This window comes from Salmo salar, chromosome ssa26 (assembly GCF_905237065.1).
Source record: "Salmo salar chromosome ssa26, Ssal_v3.1, whole genome shotgun sequence".
Classification (NCBI taxonomy): Eukaryota; Metazoa; Chordata; class Actinopteri; order Salmoniformes; family Salmonidae; genus Salmo; species Salmo salar.
The window spans coordinates 2288383-2306445 of NC_059467.1; the positions used below are offsets into that span (position 1 = coordinate 2288383).

The 18063-nt window shown below is 42.1% G+C and overlaps 1 protein-coding gene across 1 annotated transcript in view; it reads left to right on the forward strand.

Annotated features, from left to right (window-relative positions):
• Nucleotides 1–18063, forward strand: part of LOC106587020 (dematin) — a 94337-nt gene that overhangs the window by 53147 nt on the left and 23127 nt on the right. Inside the window, 9 exon segments of the mRNA XM_045709043.1 lie at nucleotides 680–760; nucleotides 1110–1265; nucleotides 2063–2107; nucleotides 8223–8367; nucleotides 8488–8532; nucleotides 8689–8838; nucleotides 9984–10120; nucleotides 10255–10320; nucleotides 10322–10361. Coding sequence (XP_045564999.1) covers nucleotides 680–760; nucleotides 1110–1265; nucleotides 2063–2107; nucleotides 8223–8367; nucleotides 8488–8532; nucleotides 8689–8838; nucleotides 9984–10120; nucleotides 10255–10320; nucleotides 10322–10361 — 865 coding nt within the window.

Genomic DNA, 18063 nt, shown 5'->3' on the forward strand with positions numbered 1-18063 from the left:
CATCAAAGTGCTTTATGGTTTTTGCGACTGCACTTGAAGAAACTTTGAAAGTTCTTGAAATATTCCGGATTGACTTACCTTCATGTTTTAAAGTAATGATTGACTGTCGTTTCTCTTTGCTTATTTGAGCTCTTCTTACCATAATATGGACTTGGTCTTTTACCAGATAGGGGTGGTATACAGAAGATCGGGTTATCTTGTCACAACACGACTGATTGGCTCAAACGCATTAAGAAAGAAAGACATTCCACAAATTAACTTTTAACAAGGCACACCTGTTAATTGAAATGCATTCCAGGTGACTACCTCATGAAGCTGGTTGAGAGAATGCCAAGAGTGTTGTTACTATGAAGCATCTCAAATCTAAAATATATTTTGATTTGTTAAAAACATGATTCCATATGTGTTATTTCATAGTTTTGATGTCTTCACTATTATTCGACAATGTAGAAAATAGTACAAATTAAGATACACCCTGGAATGAGCAGGTGGGTCCAATCTTTTGACTGGTACTGTATATGCCATGTAGCAGACACTTTTATCCAGAGTGACTTACACAAGTGAGTGCATATGACCCGGAAGTTGCTAGTGCCATGCTCTACAAACTGAGCCACAATCTCAATGTTGTTGCTGTGTGTCTGACCCTGTGCCCTTTGACCCTTTGTGTGTTTGGGAGCAGCAGCTGACCCGCACCTCACCTGGGAGTGTGTGTTCCCTCCGTGGTATCAGCATCCCAGGATCCCTAGCCGTGGCCATCACAGTGAGTCTGCACCATAAGGCAGCCACTCCTCCACACACACACACACCCTCGTGGGGACCTAAAATGTATTTCCATTCAAAATCCTATTTTCCTTAACCCCTAACCCTAAACCTAACCCTTACCCTAATTCTAACAATAATTTGAACCCTTAATCTAACCCCTAAGCTTAAAATAGCCTTTGTCCTCATGGGGAGAATTTTCCTTGTTTAACTGTCCTGGTGGGGACTTTTGGGGATTTCAGGTCCCCCACGAGGATGGAAGAATAAGACCACACACACACACACACACACCTCACATGACAATGCAATCCCATGTCATGTTCTCTCTCTTCTTATATTCCTCTTTCCAGGCCAAAATGGACAATCAGGTCATTGGCTATAAGGACTTGGCAGCCATCCCCAAAGACAAGGCGATATTGGACATTGAGAGGCCGGACTTAATGATCTACGAACCCCATTTCAATTACACGCCTCTGGAACTATCGGAGGTGCCCCGAAGCAGAGAGGTCATAGGGCACAGCACACCACCCTCCATCATATTACAGCGCTAAGGATTTCCTCTCTATCCTAATGGTTTACCATTAAGGTTTAGGGCGTAGATATCCTTCTCTTGTTTGGAATGGCCCTATTGTATTCAGGATGTATTTAAATGATTAACAGTTAAGGATCATATGAGTTTTTGTCTATCCTACTATGACACAAGTGGTGTTCTATCAAGACAAACATAATATAATTGTCATTGATTACACTTTTTTAGCTAACCTGTTTGACTAGTTAAGTGATTCTAATATTTGTCCTATTAACTCTGTGTGTGATAGGATACAACTCCACTATATATAGACTATATACAATGTATGCATTAATATATACTCGTGTATGCATATCTGTCAAACAATATATATATAAAATTGCACCATTGAAATGCAGGGCAGGTACATTTAGCCTGTTTGGCCTGCGTGTAGTGTTTTCTCCCATGCAAACACTTAGCTGAGCCTCAATTGGCACCTTATTATATTGTGCACTACTTTTGACCAGAGCCCTATACTATTTAGGGAAAAGGGTGCTATGTGGGACACAGACTTATTACAGAGATCAATGGAACTCAATAAGGGCTTTCTAGAAATTGTGATCTGATCAGATTTTGTCATTTCTCTTTGTCTGGCGAAACTGACTCTACCCGATTAGGCCTGTAACACTGTCTGTCAAACAATGTCTATGTCTCACTAAGCCCACAAAGGAGAATGCAGCCTAGGGAGAAAATACAACTGATCAAACAGCCGTCTGTTTCTTTTCTCTCCTTCAGAGGTCCATGTCTCCGTGTTCATTCTCCCACCCTGCTTCTCCTGAGGTAAGATGGATGGATGGATGGATGGGGTCTGTGCTCTCGGATGAAGAATCATTTGAGCAGTTAATTGTCAGTCCACTGCCCAGTACCCCATACAGAGCTCTATCTCCTCTCCTATCTCTTCATACGGTCACACACACCTACTGTTTGTAATTATGGAATCGTTATTGAAAGGTTTTGTGCTCCACTGGTATGGTTAAAAACACACACACACACACACACACTTAAGTGATAATGCCCTCGAAGCAGGTATTTGGAGGATATATTCGCACGTCTCGGGCCGGCAAACCGTGCCAATTTATCCTCCAAACACCGGCTTCGAGGACATTATTGCTTTTATACAACGTGTTACCAACATATTCCAATAATGATTGACATATTTTCATTAAATACGTTATTTTAATTAATTTATTCATGCCATTTCATTCTTCCACAAGATATAGTCCCAACACAAATCTAGGGTTGCTACCCTAGCTGGCAGGTTGTTTGTTCTATCAGTTCGGTCGCCAGAGACGCGACCCAGTCGTTAAGTCTTTTTGTTCTAAGTAGTTCATTCTAAATGTTCCTTTGCCATGATGGCTGGCAAAGTTCTTACCCCTTGCTTGCTAGCTAGCCAACTTTGGCTAACACAGTCACATCAAACAGTGTAGCCAGAATAACAGCAAAATAGCTGTTATTTACAACTGCGACCTGGCCAAGATAAAGCATAGCAGTGCGACAAAAACAACACAGAGTTACACATAAACAAACGTACAGTCAATAACACAAAAGAAAAATTCGTTCCAGTCATTGGCAGCAGAGAACTGGAAGGAAAAGCGGCCAAAGTAAGTGTTGGCTTTGGGGATGACCAGTTCAATATACCTGCTGGAGCGTGTGCTACGGGTGGGTATTGCTATGGTGACCAGTGAGCTGAGATAAGGTGGGGCTTTACCTAGCAAAGACTTATAGATGACCTTGAGCCAGTGGGTTTGGTGACGGATATGTAGTGAGGGCCAGCCAACGAGAGCATAGAGGTCGCAGTGGTGGGTAGTATATGGGACTTTGGTGATAAAACGGATGGCACTGTGATAGACTACATCCAATTTGCTGAGTAGAGTGTTGGGGGCTATTTTGTAAAGGACATCACCGAAGTTAAGGATCGGCAGGATAGTCCGTTTTATGAGGGTACGTTTGGCAGCATGAGTGAAGGAGGCTTTGTTGCGAAATAGGAAGCCGATTCTAGATTTCATTTTGGATTGGAGATGCTTAATGTGAGTTTGGAAGGAGAGTTTACAGTCTTAACCAGACATCTAGGTATTTGTAGTTGTCCACATATTCTAGATCAGAACCATCCAAAGTAGTGATGCTAGTCGGGCAGGAGGGTGCGGGCAGCAATCGGTTGAAGAGCATGCATTTAGTTTTACTAGCATTTAGAAGCAGTTGGAGGCCACGGAAGGAGTGTTGAATGGCGTTGAAGCTTGTTAGGAGGTTTGTTAACACAGTGTCCAAAGAAGGACCAGATGTATACAGAATGGTGTCGTCTGCATTAGAGGTGGATCAGAGAATCACCAGCAGCAAGAGCGACATTGATGAATACAGAGAAAAGACTCGGCCTGAGAATTGAGCCCTGTGGCACCCCCATAGAGACTGCAGAGGTCCGGACAACAGGCCCTCCAATTTGAAACATTGAACTCTATCTGAGAAGTACTTGGTGAACCAGGCGAGGCAGTCATTTGAGAAGCCAAGGCTATGGAGTCTGCCGATAAGAATGTGGTGATTGACAGAGTCGAAAGCCTTGGCCAAGTCGATGAAGACGTCTGCACAGTACTGTCTTCTATCGATGGCGGTTATGATATCGTTTAGGACCTTGAGCGTGGCTGAGGTGCACCCATGGCTTTTTGGGCAAGTTGCTGCAGGGGGTGCTGAGGTGTTGGCCGGGGTAGGGGTAGCCAGGTGGAAAGCCATGGCCAGCTGGGGAAAAATGCTTATTGAAATGATCGATTATCGTAGATTTATTGGTGGTGTCGTGTCTTTGGCATCATTAAACTTAAGACTTATTTTTATCAAATTAATTCTCTGTAATTATTATTACGTGATTAAACTAACTTAATCATGTAACTGTAATTAACTAGTAAGTCGGGGCACCAAGGAAAATATTCAGATTAAAGATATAACTTTCAGATATTTCAATATCTGATCAATTAGTCTTATAATTAATGAATTATTCTTTACCTCACGTTAGTCTCATTCCAAACGTCGTAAATTGTTGGTTGTCTTCACTATGAATCATCCATACATCAATTGTCTTAAATCATTTATTTACTAACTAAATAAATCACAGAAATGCATAAACAAACAAACAGTAGATATAGTTACAAGGAAATTATAGGGGAATGCGCCCTAGTGGGCTAAACCGGCATGGCGGCTTGTTAGACAAAGGGACTGAGGAGGGCGCAAAAGATAAGACACTACAAAGTTGATAATTATAACAATTGAAATGCTAATCCTTTGCACATGAACGCTCACTCATTCAGGAATAATTGCAATCAATATATATATTTACGCTCAGTGTGTCGTCGTGATCTCTGTTGGAGAGTTTGTCTGCCCTCTCTCTGCCGTGGTTAGAATGGATAGTTCAGAGTAACATTCAGCAATGTTGTTATAGATAGATGTTTTGGCAGTTGTCGCCCTTCGCATTCACGGGTACATAATTCCTAGCTGCAGACTAATTAATTACTATCAAAGATTTGTTCTTATTCTGTCGGTATCGATAGTCTGAGTTTAACCACGTGGTATGGTTAAGATTTCAGCAATCTACTCAAACCTTAGCCCTCACGGTTATTGAGGTAAGCTGGCCTGAAACCTTAGCCCTCTCGTGGTTATCGAGGTAAGCTGGTCTCTACTCAAACCTTAGCCCTCTCGTAATTGAGAGAAGCTTGGTGAAGATAAATTCCCAAGGTGGGGGTTATATTCGGAAGAGCAGAAAGGGGCTGTCCCATGATGCCAGATCAATGTCTGTGCTCATGGGGCGGGCCAATGATTTAGTTAAACTCCAAATCGAACTGGAGTTTAACTTCATTAAACAACTTAAAATCACATTACATCATTTCACAAATAGTTTCATCTTTACTCATTCATTTTATACAACAATTAGATGCAAGCCTCATAACTGAAACTCTTGTATAAACAGGGTTATGGTAATGTGGCTGTATTGTCTCTCATGAGTTTCACAAAATTTTACAAAACAAACCCGTTTGTAGCTGGCTACTTCACTGACCGTTTATACATTCTCCAGAACATGAATATTGTTCAGTTCTCAAGTTCTGTGATGTGGAAGAAATTCCTTTGTGCTCCTGTGAAACCTTTTCTCTCTCTATACTGTCTGGCCATGAGGAAGAGAGTCTCCTCCAGGAATTTACGACCTGAGATAACAGCAGCCTGGGTGTAGGCGAGAGAGAGAGGGGGAAGGCACGCTAAACCCAAAGAGGGCCACGTCATGACATTGGTGACAGTGTTTCTGCTCCTCAGTGCAGTGGGCAGCTGGGAGGAGGTGCTCTTATTCTCCATGTACTTTAGTGTCCCAAAACCTTTTGGAATTAATGCTACAGCAAGCAAATTTCTGTTTGAAAAAGCTAGCCTTACCTTTCCTAACTAACTGTGTATATTGGTTCCTGACTTCCCTGAAGAGTTGCATATTCGATGCTAATGCAGAACGCCACAGGATGTTTTTGTGCTGGTCAAGGGCAGTCAAGTCTGGGGTGAAGCAAGGGCTATATCTGTTCTTAGTTCTACATTTTTTGAATGGGGCATGCTTATTTAAGATGGTGAGGAAAGCACTTTTGAAGAGCAACCAGGCATCCTCTACTAACGGGATGAGGTCAATATCCTTCCAGGATACCCGGGCCAGGTCGATTAGAAAGGCCTGCTTGCTGAAGTGTTTTAGGGAGTGTTTGACAGTGATCAGGGGTGGTCGTTTGACCGCGGACCCATAACGCACGCAGGCAATGAAGCGGTGATCGCTGAGATCCTGGTTGAAGACAGCAGAGGTGTATTTAGAGGACAAGTTGGTCAGGATGATATCTAAGAGGGTGCCCATGGTTACGGATTTTGGGTTGTACCTGGTAGGTTCCTTGATAATTTGTGTGAGATTGAGGGCATCTAGTTTAGATTGTGGGACGGCCGGGGTGTTAAGCATGTCCCAGTTTAAGTCACCTAACAGTACGAACTCTTAAGATGGATGGGGAGCAATCAATTCACATATAGTGTCCTGGGGGCTGAAGGGGTCTATAACAAGCGGCAACGGTGAGAGACGTGTTTCTGGAAAGGTTATTTTAAAAGAAGAACCGCGAATTGTTTGGGCACAGACCTGGATAGTATGACAGAATCTCTGCAGTAGATTAACTCCACCCCCTTTGACAGTTCTGTCTTGTCGGAAAATGTTATAGTTAGGGATGGAAATGTCAGGATTTTTGGTGGCCTTCCTAAGCCAGGATTCAGACACGGCTAGGACATCCGTGTTGGCAGAGTGTGCTAAAGCAGTGAATAAAACTAACTTAGGGAGGAGGCTTCTAATGTTAACATGCATGAACCCAAGGCTTTTACGGTTACAGAAGTCAACAAATGTGAGCGCCGGGGGAATGGGAGTGATGCTGGGGGCTGCTGGGCCTGGGTTAACCTCTACATCACCAGAGGAACAGAGGAGGGGTAGGATAAGAGTATGGCTAAAGGCTAAAAGAACTGGCCGTCTAGTGTGTTCGGAACAGAGAGTAAAGGGGGCAGGTTTCTGGGCACAGAAGGATAGATTCAAGGCATTGCGTACAGACAAGGGTATGGTAGGATGTGAGTACAGTGGAGGTAAGCCTAGGCATTGAGTGATGATTAGAGAGGTTTTGTCTCGTGAAGCACCATTTAAGCCAGGTGCGGTCACCGCATGTGTGGGGGGTGGAACAACAGGGCTAGCTATGGCATATTGAGCAGGGCTGGAGGCTCTACAGTGAAATAAGACAAAAATGACTAACCAAAAAAGCAATAGACAAGGCATATTGACTTTAGGGAGAGGCGTGTGTAGCCTAGTAATCACAGGGTCCAGTGAGTAGCTAGGCGAGCTGGAGGCACGGAGATACAGACAGCTAGCAGCAGGCTAGCAGATAGTCCTCAGGGGGACGTCGCAACGTGGGAGCCTGTTGAAACTCTCTCGGACAGTTACGTCGGCAGACCAGTCGTGATGGATCGGCAGGGCTTCGTGTCGGCAGCAAAGGGTCCAGGCCAATTGGCAAAAGAGGTAATTGAAGCCCAGGAATTCTTGGTAGATCTATTCAGCTAGCCGGGAGATGGGCCTAGATTCGAGGCTAGCTCCAGGCTAACTGGTGCTTGCGTCGGGACAGAGACGTTAGCCAAGAGTAGCCACTTGGATAGCAGCTAGCTAACTGCGATGATCCGGAGTAAAGGTTCAGAGCTTGCGGTTGGAATCCGGAGATATGGTGGAGAAAAGCAGTCCGATATGCTTTGGGTTGATATCGCGCTGTGCTGGATGGCAGGAGTTGACCAGGCTGAAGCTGGCAGATGTCCCAGTTAACGTTGATGGCTAACTAGCAGTGGCTGACTACTAGCTAGTAGCTGGCTAGCTTGAAGGGGGTTACGGTTCTAAAGTATAAAGAATAGCAGATCCATACCGCATTGGGTGAGGCGCGTTGCAGGAGAGTATGTTCAGTCCGTAGATGGAAAAATGAGATTAAAAATATATACGAAGAAGGAAATGATATATACAAGGGACGGGACAAGACAATCAAAACATCCCACTGCTATGCCATCTTGGATTCAAATAGGTATTTCAACAGATTTTTTATTTGTGGAACAGACACCGGCAGGAATGCAGTTAAGCATCCAGGATTAGACCCATCCATTGTCTAAAAGCCCATGACTCCACACAAGCACGTTTGCAAAAAGCAGTTACCATGGGAACAATGAGCATCTGTTACACTCTTATTGTTTGCTGTGATCTCACTGGCTTCTTCACTCAGGGACGAAATCTAATGTACACAGAACCCTCATTTTCATGCACTTTCCCAATGTGTGTTTGGGTTACGGTTTGAATATCAATTAGGATCCGGACAGTAATGTTAATCTCATATGTCCCTAGACCATTCTATTCAAGGATCCCAAGGAGTGGCTGGAGAGCAGGGAGTCACCTGGAGGGTCATCAGCAGGTTCAAACCTCCAACTCAAAACCAGCTCTGCATTAGACACCACCACCAAGCTCCCCACACAGCACTTTCACAGGCCAGGTATTGTAATCCATCAGCACACTTATCACCTTCTATCTTCTCTTCTCTGCTCCCTTCTCTGCCCTGCTTTGCTTTTCATCTGGGACTGATGACCATTTTGATTTTATCTTTTCATTGCAGATAATGGAATGAATATATACAAGAAGCCACCAATTTACAAACAAGGTATTTCATGCAACTTAATTGATGTGTGTTGACAGTTTATTAATTTACTGTATACTGGCATAATATTTGACATTAAAAGGTAACATTGGATGTTTTTCTGTGCACATTTACTGTATATTGCCGTGTGTGTGTGTGTGTGTGTGTGTGTGTCTCTAGATGTATTAGCATCCATCCCCCAGGGGAAACAGATAGAGGATCTCATCATTGAGTCATCTAAATTCCCTGCCGCCCAGCCACCTGATCCCAACAAACCCTCCAAGATTGAGACAGATTACTGGCCCTGCCCCCCCTCCCTGGCTGCAGTTGGTATGTCTCACACTATTAATTACAACTGTGAATAGTAATGTATAGGGTTGCAAAGCCACCGGTATTTTAACAAAGAAACTGTAATCTTCTGTAATTTTGCTAATTGACAGGTAATCTATGGTAATTTATACTTGAATAACTTTTAAAAAATTTATTCATATATATATATTTTTATTTTTGAAAGTACACACATACACACACACACATACATACACAGGTAAAAAAAAAAAAATGGTATATCTGTGTCCATATTGTCCATGAGTTTCTAGTGGATAGACCATATGGTTCAAGAGAAAATAGCCTAATTAATGAAAAAAGCATCTAATCAATAATGGGATGATTTTTTATTAACTCTGCAACTCTTTCATGTATTAACTTTCTTTTTTTTTTTTTACAACTGCCACCAGTTTGGTGCCAAAACATTTACAACAAAACACATTTATTTTACTATGTCAGTGTAAAAAAATATATAAAAGACACTTCATGTTGAAACATTAAACACCAATCGTATTCAATAAGTTGATGGTTTATATTTAGAATAATGTTTTACAGCTTTGTATTTTAAAATAACTATTTTAAAATGTTATATACTTTACATGTGATAAGGCCAAAGATAATTAGACGCCTGTGATAATGTCAAGTACCCAAAAAGGCCACTATACATTATCTTATAAAATTCCCCCAAATCTTAAAAATAACCAACATTTTGGTAGTTTACTGGTAAACTTTGAAAGTTTCCAGTAATATACCCTCCTTTTGCAACCCTAGTAGTGAACGATCCCAGCCAGCAAGCACTTATAAAACATTGGTGGCTATGAGGCAGCACACCATTGTAGGTACAGTAAACTGGTAAACTGATATCGGACCAGTGTCGCTAGCCATCATGGTGGCATGCCTCTAGCAACACAACAGCACACCGACCATCCTTAACAGTTCCAACAGTTAATGCTGCTCTTAGCCTGAAGTGTCGGCTACCGCTGTAAAGCCGATGGCTAAAATTGGCAGTGGGCTGCTAACTTTGCCGAGGCCGGGCCGCTGATGAGCTACTAAGCTTCCAATGAGGGATAGTGAGGGTTGGTAGTGGAGAGTAATAGAGCTTAGTAGTACCAGGGTTTCCTCTAACACTTGCCTCTCCTCTACCACAGAGACAGAGTGGAGGAAGAAGGCTGAGTCCCGGAGGAGGGAGGGAGAGAGGGATGAGGAGGATGATGAATATGACAATGGAGACCTGTCCGATGATATGTGGGGACTACGGCAACTGCAGAAGCTGGAGCTCAACAAAGTACGGAACAGGTTTATTTGTAACAAATTCTCCCAAATTTGGCTACTGAACGCACCTAAGTGTTTTCTTAAGTGTAACTCAATGATAGTGGTTGCTTTGAAAACCTTTTGACATTCTATATGTCTACCCTGCAGATTCAGTCGAACTTGGGAAAGATAATCTTGAAAGAGGAGCTGGATAACGCTGTGCCCATCCGCAGGAAAAACTCGCTCACTGCCTGACCGGACAGCAATGCACATGGGTAAGAGAGAGGCAGATTCACTTTGTGTCCGTGAGAGTATGTTTATCAACCTTTTATGTTCAAGAGACCAGGAAACTAAGGTCCTACTTCCTTGAAGGACTATTTATATTAACAATTTTACTTGCTTGACCAACAAGCAACATCCCAGGTAACCGGTGCTAATCCCCAGTGAAGGGGTTGACTAACACTGTGTTAGATTGTGAACTTGTGAGTGGTGGAAACGAGAAAGAAACACACAAAATCACACATATGCTCCATTTAAAATCCTTTGTAGAAATGGTGAAGATTCCAGACTTCCTCCACACTTCCTCCACCTACAACATTGCTTGTGTCCCAAATGGCACCCTATTCCCTACATTGTGTACTACTTTTGACCATGGGCCCTGGTCAAAAGTAGGGCACTATATGGAGAATAGTGTGGCATTTGGGACGAAAATCATCCACCCCCGACTTTGTCCTGCATCTTCTCTTCTCCGTGACAGTCTTTTATATTCTATAAGAAAACATTGACATGCCAGACAGACGAGCCTGTAAAAGCATATCGCTCTCCTGCCTTCACAGCTAGTTTCTGACAATGTTCTAGGCACGTTAAATGAGAACATTGCAAGAACAATCATGTGGCCAGTTATCTGTGGATCAGGAGCGTATTCCATCAAAGGACAGCCAAACATACACATGTAGACATGTTCTCAGAACATAAGATATTAATATTCTAGACACGTTTCATGGAAAGTTGTCGAAAACATTTGTGTCCAGTTTGTTGTGGGTTAGGAGAATATTCCATCAACATCCCACCTAACACACAGAACATGTTTGCTTTGTTCTCAGAATATACAGTGCCTTCCGAAAGTATTCACACCCCTTGACTTTTTCCACATTTTGTTGTGTTACAGCCTGAATTTAAAATTGATTACATTTAGGTTGTGTCACTGGCCTACACACAATATCCCATCCCATAATGTCAAAGTGTTTGTAGAAATTTTTACCAATGAATAAAATTTTTTAAAGCTGACATGTCTCGAGTCAATATGTCTTCAACCCCTTTGTTGGCAAGCCTAAATAAGTTCAGGAGTAAAAAAACAAGTCACATAACACGTTGCATAGACTCACTGTGTACCATAAGTGTTTACATGATTTTTGAATAACTACCTCATCGCTGTCCCTCAGTCGAGCAGTGAATTTCAAACACAGATTTAACCACAAAGACCAGGGAGGTTTACCAATGCCTTGCAAAGAAGGGCAGCTATTGGTAGATGGGTAATTTAAAAAGCAGAAATATGAGCATGGTGAACTTATTATTACACTTTGGATGGTGTATCAATACACCCAGTCGTTACATAGATGCAGGTGTCCTTCCTAACTCCGTTGCCGGAGAGGAAGTAAACTGCTCAGGGATTTCACCATGAGTCCAATGGTGACTTTGAAACAGTTCGAGTTTAATGGCTGTGATAGGAGAAAACTGAGGATGGCTCATAAACATTATAGTTACTCCACAATACTAACCTAAATGACAGAGAAAAGGAGGAAGTCTGTAGATTTTTTCCCCCCCAAAACATCCTGTTTGCAATAAGGCACTAAAGTAAAACTGCAAAAAAAATTCCAAAGAAATGTACTTTGTCTTAAATACAAAGCATTATGTTTGGGTCAAATCCAACACAACACATCACTGAGTACCACTCTTCATATTTTCAAGCATGGTGGTGGCTACTTCATGTTATGGGTATGCTTGTCATCAGCAAGGACTAAGGAAAAAAATCAAAGGAAGTAGAATAGAGCTAAGTACAGACAAAATCCTAGAGGAAAAAACCTGGTTCAGTCTGCTTTCCAACAGACACTGGGAGACAATTTCCCCTTTCAGCAGGACAGTAACCTAAAACACAAGGTCAAATATACACTGGAGTTGCTTACCAAGACGACATTTAATGTTCCTGAGTGGCCTAGTTACAGTTTTGACTTAAATCGGCTTGAAAATCTATGGCAAGACTTAAATGATCAACAAGGAACTGTACATAGCTTGAAGAATAAAAAAAAAAAAGAGTAATGTGCAAATATTGTACAATCCAGACTTACCCAAAAAGACTCACAACTGCAATCACTGCCAACGGTGATTCTAATATGTATTGACTCAGGGGTGTGTGTAACGTTCGTCGTGAGGAATGGAGCAAGGTGCAGCGGGTTGAGTGCTCATAATTAAACTTTTAATGTGAAGACTTATAACCAACAAGACAACAATGAATGCTGAAAAACCGTCTTGAAGGCAACATACAGCAATACAAGAACAACCTCCCACAAAAACCCCATTTAATTATAGGACCTTCAATCAGAAGCAATGATTACCAGCTGCTTCCAATTGAAGGTCCAACCCCAATAAACTAAACATAGAACTACAATAGAATAGACTAGATACTAACATAGAACAATACAACAAAAAACAGAATACATAAACCAAACACCCCTCTACATACACATACAACCCGAACCATATAAAACAAATACCCCCTGCCACGTCCTGACCAAACTACAATAACAAAATAACCCCTATACTGATCAGGACGTGACAGTGTGAACACTTGTGTAAATTAGATATCTGTATTTCATTTTCAATACATTTACAAAAAAGTCTAAAAACAAGTTTTCACTTTGTCATTATGGGGTATTGTGTGTAGATGAGTGAGAATTATTATTTTTTTTATCAATTTTGAATTCAGGCTGTATGCAATAGCATTTGGAATAAGTCGATGTCTATGACTATTTTCTTAATAAGGCACTGTAAGATATTTATGTTCTAGACACATTTCATGGGAACGTTGCAAGAACATTTGTGTCCAAAGAAAAGTTAATCGCACATCCCATCTTATTGCTTTTTCCAAGCCAACCAAGGTCCTGATTTGTGAACCCCTGATCTATCCATAGCTCCTTGTCTGTTGACAAGGTTAAGAATACTCACACACACAGTGCTTCTAACATAGTGTTTTCAACTTACATATTTGACATACAGTACTCAATTACATCATGCATGTTCATTAATACAGTAATTATACAGTCCTCACCTGGGATTTCAACTCACAACCTCTTCATTCACAGTACGCCGATCTTCCTCCTACGCCACCTTGTCCGGGTCAGGTATTGACTAGTCTGACTATTTTCAAAATGTATTTGATTTACTTATTTCAGCACTTGAAGGGCCTTCTGTGTAGTTGTCTAATGTTGGTGGAGAATATTAACCTGTTTTAATGATACTTCTGGATCACTATGATCAATGAAATAATTTCTTATACCTACCAAGTTGTTTCAGATCTAAACAAGTGCCTAGGGAGGAGGGTTAATGGTTTCTTCTGGACAGGGCCTAACTATACTGGCTCAATAAGTACATACAGTTGAAGTCGGAAGTTCACATACATGGTCAATTAAATTGATTGGATATGATTTGGAAAGGCACACACCTGTCTATATAAGGTCCCACAGTTGACAGTGCATGTCAGAGCAAAAACCAAGCCATGAGGTCGAAGGAATTTCCCTAAGAGCTCCGAGACAGGATTCTATCGAGGCACAGATCTGTGGAAGGGTACCAAAACATTTCTGCAGCATTGAATGTCCCCAAGAACACAGTGGCCTCCATCGTTCTTAAATGGAAGATGTTTGGAACCAGGATGTCTTCCTTAATTGACCTCCCATAAACGTAACAGACATATACCAGGAGCTGTGCCAGGCCCGCCATGTCTGTTGACTCATCCAGCTGTAATGCATAGAATTCACTGGCTTGCATGCGAAGTAGTAATTGTTGAAACAAAACATGCCAATTTGAAAAATAGGCCACGGGAGTTTTTTGAGCGAGAATTAAGACAACTTTCGAGTAGTAAGACATGTATAAAAGCACTATTGGCCCAGCATCGTCTGGTTAAGGGGAGGGTCTGGCTGTGGTGTCTTTACTTGGCTCATCGTGCTCTAGCAACTCCTTGTAGCGGGCTGGGCGCCTGCAGGCTGACTTTGGCCGTCAGTTGAACAGTGTTTCCTCCGACACATTGGTGCACCTGGCTTCCGGGTTAAATGAGCATGTGTTAAGAATTGTTTGGCGGGTCATGTTTCGGAGGATGCATGACTCGACCTTTGCCTCTCCCGAGCACGTTGTGGAGAGGCAAAAATCACAAAAAAAGGGGGGCATTTATTTATATATAAATATATATAAATAAATTAAAAGTTGGAGATGGAACTCTGTGTTGTGTATTGTTTTGGTATAACTGGTGTCATCATTGCTTAAATGACAAATGTTAGAAAGTACAGACATGCTACTGCAAATATACTGATATTCTGAGAATATGGCAACCATGTATTGGGTATGTTTCTGTATGGGTATGGCAACAAATTAGGAATGTTACAGATAGAAATGCAATGATGAGAGTATATGTGATTCCTTATCAGAGACACATGTTTGTTCTACATGCCATACAGTGCATTCTGAAAGTTCCTAAGACTATTTGACTTTTTCCAAATTTTGTTACGTTACAGCCTTATTCTAAAATGGCAGATTTTTTCCCCCTCATCAATCTACACACAATACCCCATAATGACAAAGCAAAACCAGATTTTCAGATTGTTTTGTCAAAAAAAGAAATACATGAAATATCACATTTACATAAGTATTCAGACCCTTTACTCAGTACTTTGTTGAAGAACCTTTGGCAGCGATTACAACCTCGAGTCTTCTTGGGTATGACGCTACAAGCTTGGCACACCTGTATTTTGGGAATTTCTCCCATTTTTCTCTGCAGACCCTCTCAAGCTCTGTCAGGTTCAATGGGGAGTGTCGCTGCATAGCTATTTTCAGGTCTCTCCAGAGATGTTTGATTGGGAGCATTCCTGCATTGTCTTGGTTGTGTGCCTGGGGTCGTTGTCCTGTTGGAAGGTGAACCATCACTCCAGTCTGAGGTCCTGAGTGCTCTGGAGCAGGTTTTCATCAACGATCTCTCTGTACTTTGCTCCGTTCATCTTTCCCTCGATCCAGTCCCTGCCGCTGATAAACATCGCCACAGTATGATGCGGCCACCACCATGCTTCACCGTAGGGATGGTGCCAGGTTTCCTCCAGACGTGACGCTTGGCATTCAGGCCAAAAGAGTTCAATCTTGGTTTCATCCGACCAGAGAATCTTGTTTCTCATGCTCTGAGAGTCCTTCAGGGGGCTGTCATGTGCCTTTTACTGAGGAGTGGCTTCCGTCTGGCCACTCTACCATAAAGGCCTGATGGGTGGAGTGCTGCAGAGATGCTTTTCCTTCTGGAAAGTTCTCCCATCTCCACAGACAAACTCTGGAGCTCTGTCAGAGTAACCATCAGGTTCTTGGTCACCTCCCTGACCAAGGCCCTTCTCCCCCGATTGCTCAGTTTGGACCGTTGGCCAGCTCTAGGAAGAGTCTTGGTTGTTCCAATTTCTTCCATTTAAGAATGATGGAGGCCAATGTGTTTTTGGGGACCTTCAATGATACAAAAGTGTTTTGGTACCCTTCCACCAGATCTGTGCCTCAACACAAGTCTCTGAGCTCTACGGACAATTCCTTCGACCTTGTGGCTTGGATTTTGCTCGGACATGCACTGTCAACTGTGGGACCTTATATTTTCCAAATCATGTCCAATCATTTGAATTTACCACAGATGGACTCCAATCAAGTTATTTAAACATCTCAAGGATGATCAATGGAAACAGGATTGTAGGCCGTCATTGTAAATAAGAATTTGTTCTTACAGTGGGGGAAAAAAGTATTTGATCCCCTGCTGATTTTGTATGTTTGCCCACTGATAAAGAAAGGATCAGTCTATCATTTTAATGGTAGGTTTATTTGAACAGTGAGAGACAGAATAACATCAAAAATATTGAGAAAAACGCATGTCAAAAATGTTATAAATTGATTAGCATTTTAATGAGGGAAATAAGTATTTGACCCCCTCTCAATCAGAAAGATTTCTGTCTCCCAGGTGTCTTTTATACAAGTAACGAGCTGAGATTAGGAGCACACTCTTAAAGGGAGTGCTCCTAACCGCAGCTTGTTACCTGTAAAAAAGACACCTGTCCACAGATACAATCAATCAGATTCCAAACTCTCCACCATGGCCAAGACCAAAGAGCTCTCCAAGGATGTCAGGGACAAGATTGTAGACCTACACAAGGCTGGAATGGGCTACAAGACCATTTCCAAGCAGCTTGTTGAGAAGGTGACAACATTTGGTGCGATTATTCGCAAATGGAAAAACACAAAAGAACTGTCAATATCCCTCGGGCTGGGGCTCCATGCAAGATCTCACCTCGTGGGGTTGCAATGATCATGAGAACGGTGAGGAATCAGCCCAGAACTACACGAGAGGATCTTGTCAATGATCTCAAGGCAGCTGGGACCATAGTCACCAAGAAAACAATTGGTAACATACTACGCCGTAAAGGACTGAAATACTGCGTGCCCGCAAGGTCCCCCTACTGAAGAATACATATACATGCCCGTCTGAAGTTTGCCAATGAACATCTGAATGATTCAGAGGACAACTGGTGAAAGTGTTGTGGTCAGATGAGACCAAAATGGAGCTCTTTGGCATCAACTCAACTCGCCGTGTTTGGAGGAGGAGGAATGCTGCCTATGACCCCAAGAACACTATCTCCACCATCAAACATGGAGGTGGAAACATTATGCTTTGGGGGTGTTTTTCTGCTAAGGGGACAGGACAACTTCACTGCATCATTTGACAGGGCCATGTACTATCAAATCTTGGGTGAGAACCTCCTTCCCTCAGCCAGGGCATTGAAAATGGGTCGTGGATGGGTATTCCAGCATGACAATGACCCAAAACGCATGGCCAAGGCAACAAAGAAGTGGCTCAAGAAGAAGCACATTAAGGTCCTGGTGTGGCTTAGCCAGTCTCCAGACACAGCTGAAGGTTCGAGTTGCCAAACGTCAGCCTCGAAACCTTAATGACTTGGAGAAGATCTGCAAAGAGGAGTGGGACAAAATCCCACCTGAGATGTGTGCAAACCTGGTGGCCAACTACAAGAAACATCTGACCTCTGTGATCGCCAACAAGGTTTTTGCCACCAAGTACTAAGTCATGTTTTGCAGAGGGGTCAAATACTTATTTCCCTCATTAAAATGCAAATCAATTTATAACATTTTTGACATGCGTTTTTCTGGATTTTTTTGTTGTTATTCTGTCTCTCACTGTTCAAATAAACCTACCATTAAAATGATAGACTGATCATTTCTTTGTAAGTGGGCAAACGTACAAAATCAGCAGGGGATCAAATACTTTTTCCCCCCACTGTAACTGACTTGCCTAGTTAAATAAAATCAATAAATAAATAAACGTACCTGAGATCAATTTCGAGTCTTATAGCGATGTGTTATAATACTTATGTAAATAAGGTATTTCTGTTTTTCATTTTTAATGAATGTGCTACATTTCAAAAAAACTGTTTTCACTTTGCCATTATGGGGTATTGTGTCACAACTGTCTTCAAGAATGGACCAAGGCGCAGCGGGAATGTGGATACTCATAGTTTTTAATACTCAAGTAAGGCATCCACAGGAAAAAACAATAAACAAGACAGCAACAGTTTTGCATGCTAACTAACGCATTGCAAAAACAACTACCCACAACCCCAACGAAAAACACACACTACTATATAGGACTCCCAATCAAAGGCAACTCAACACACCTGCCTTCAA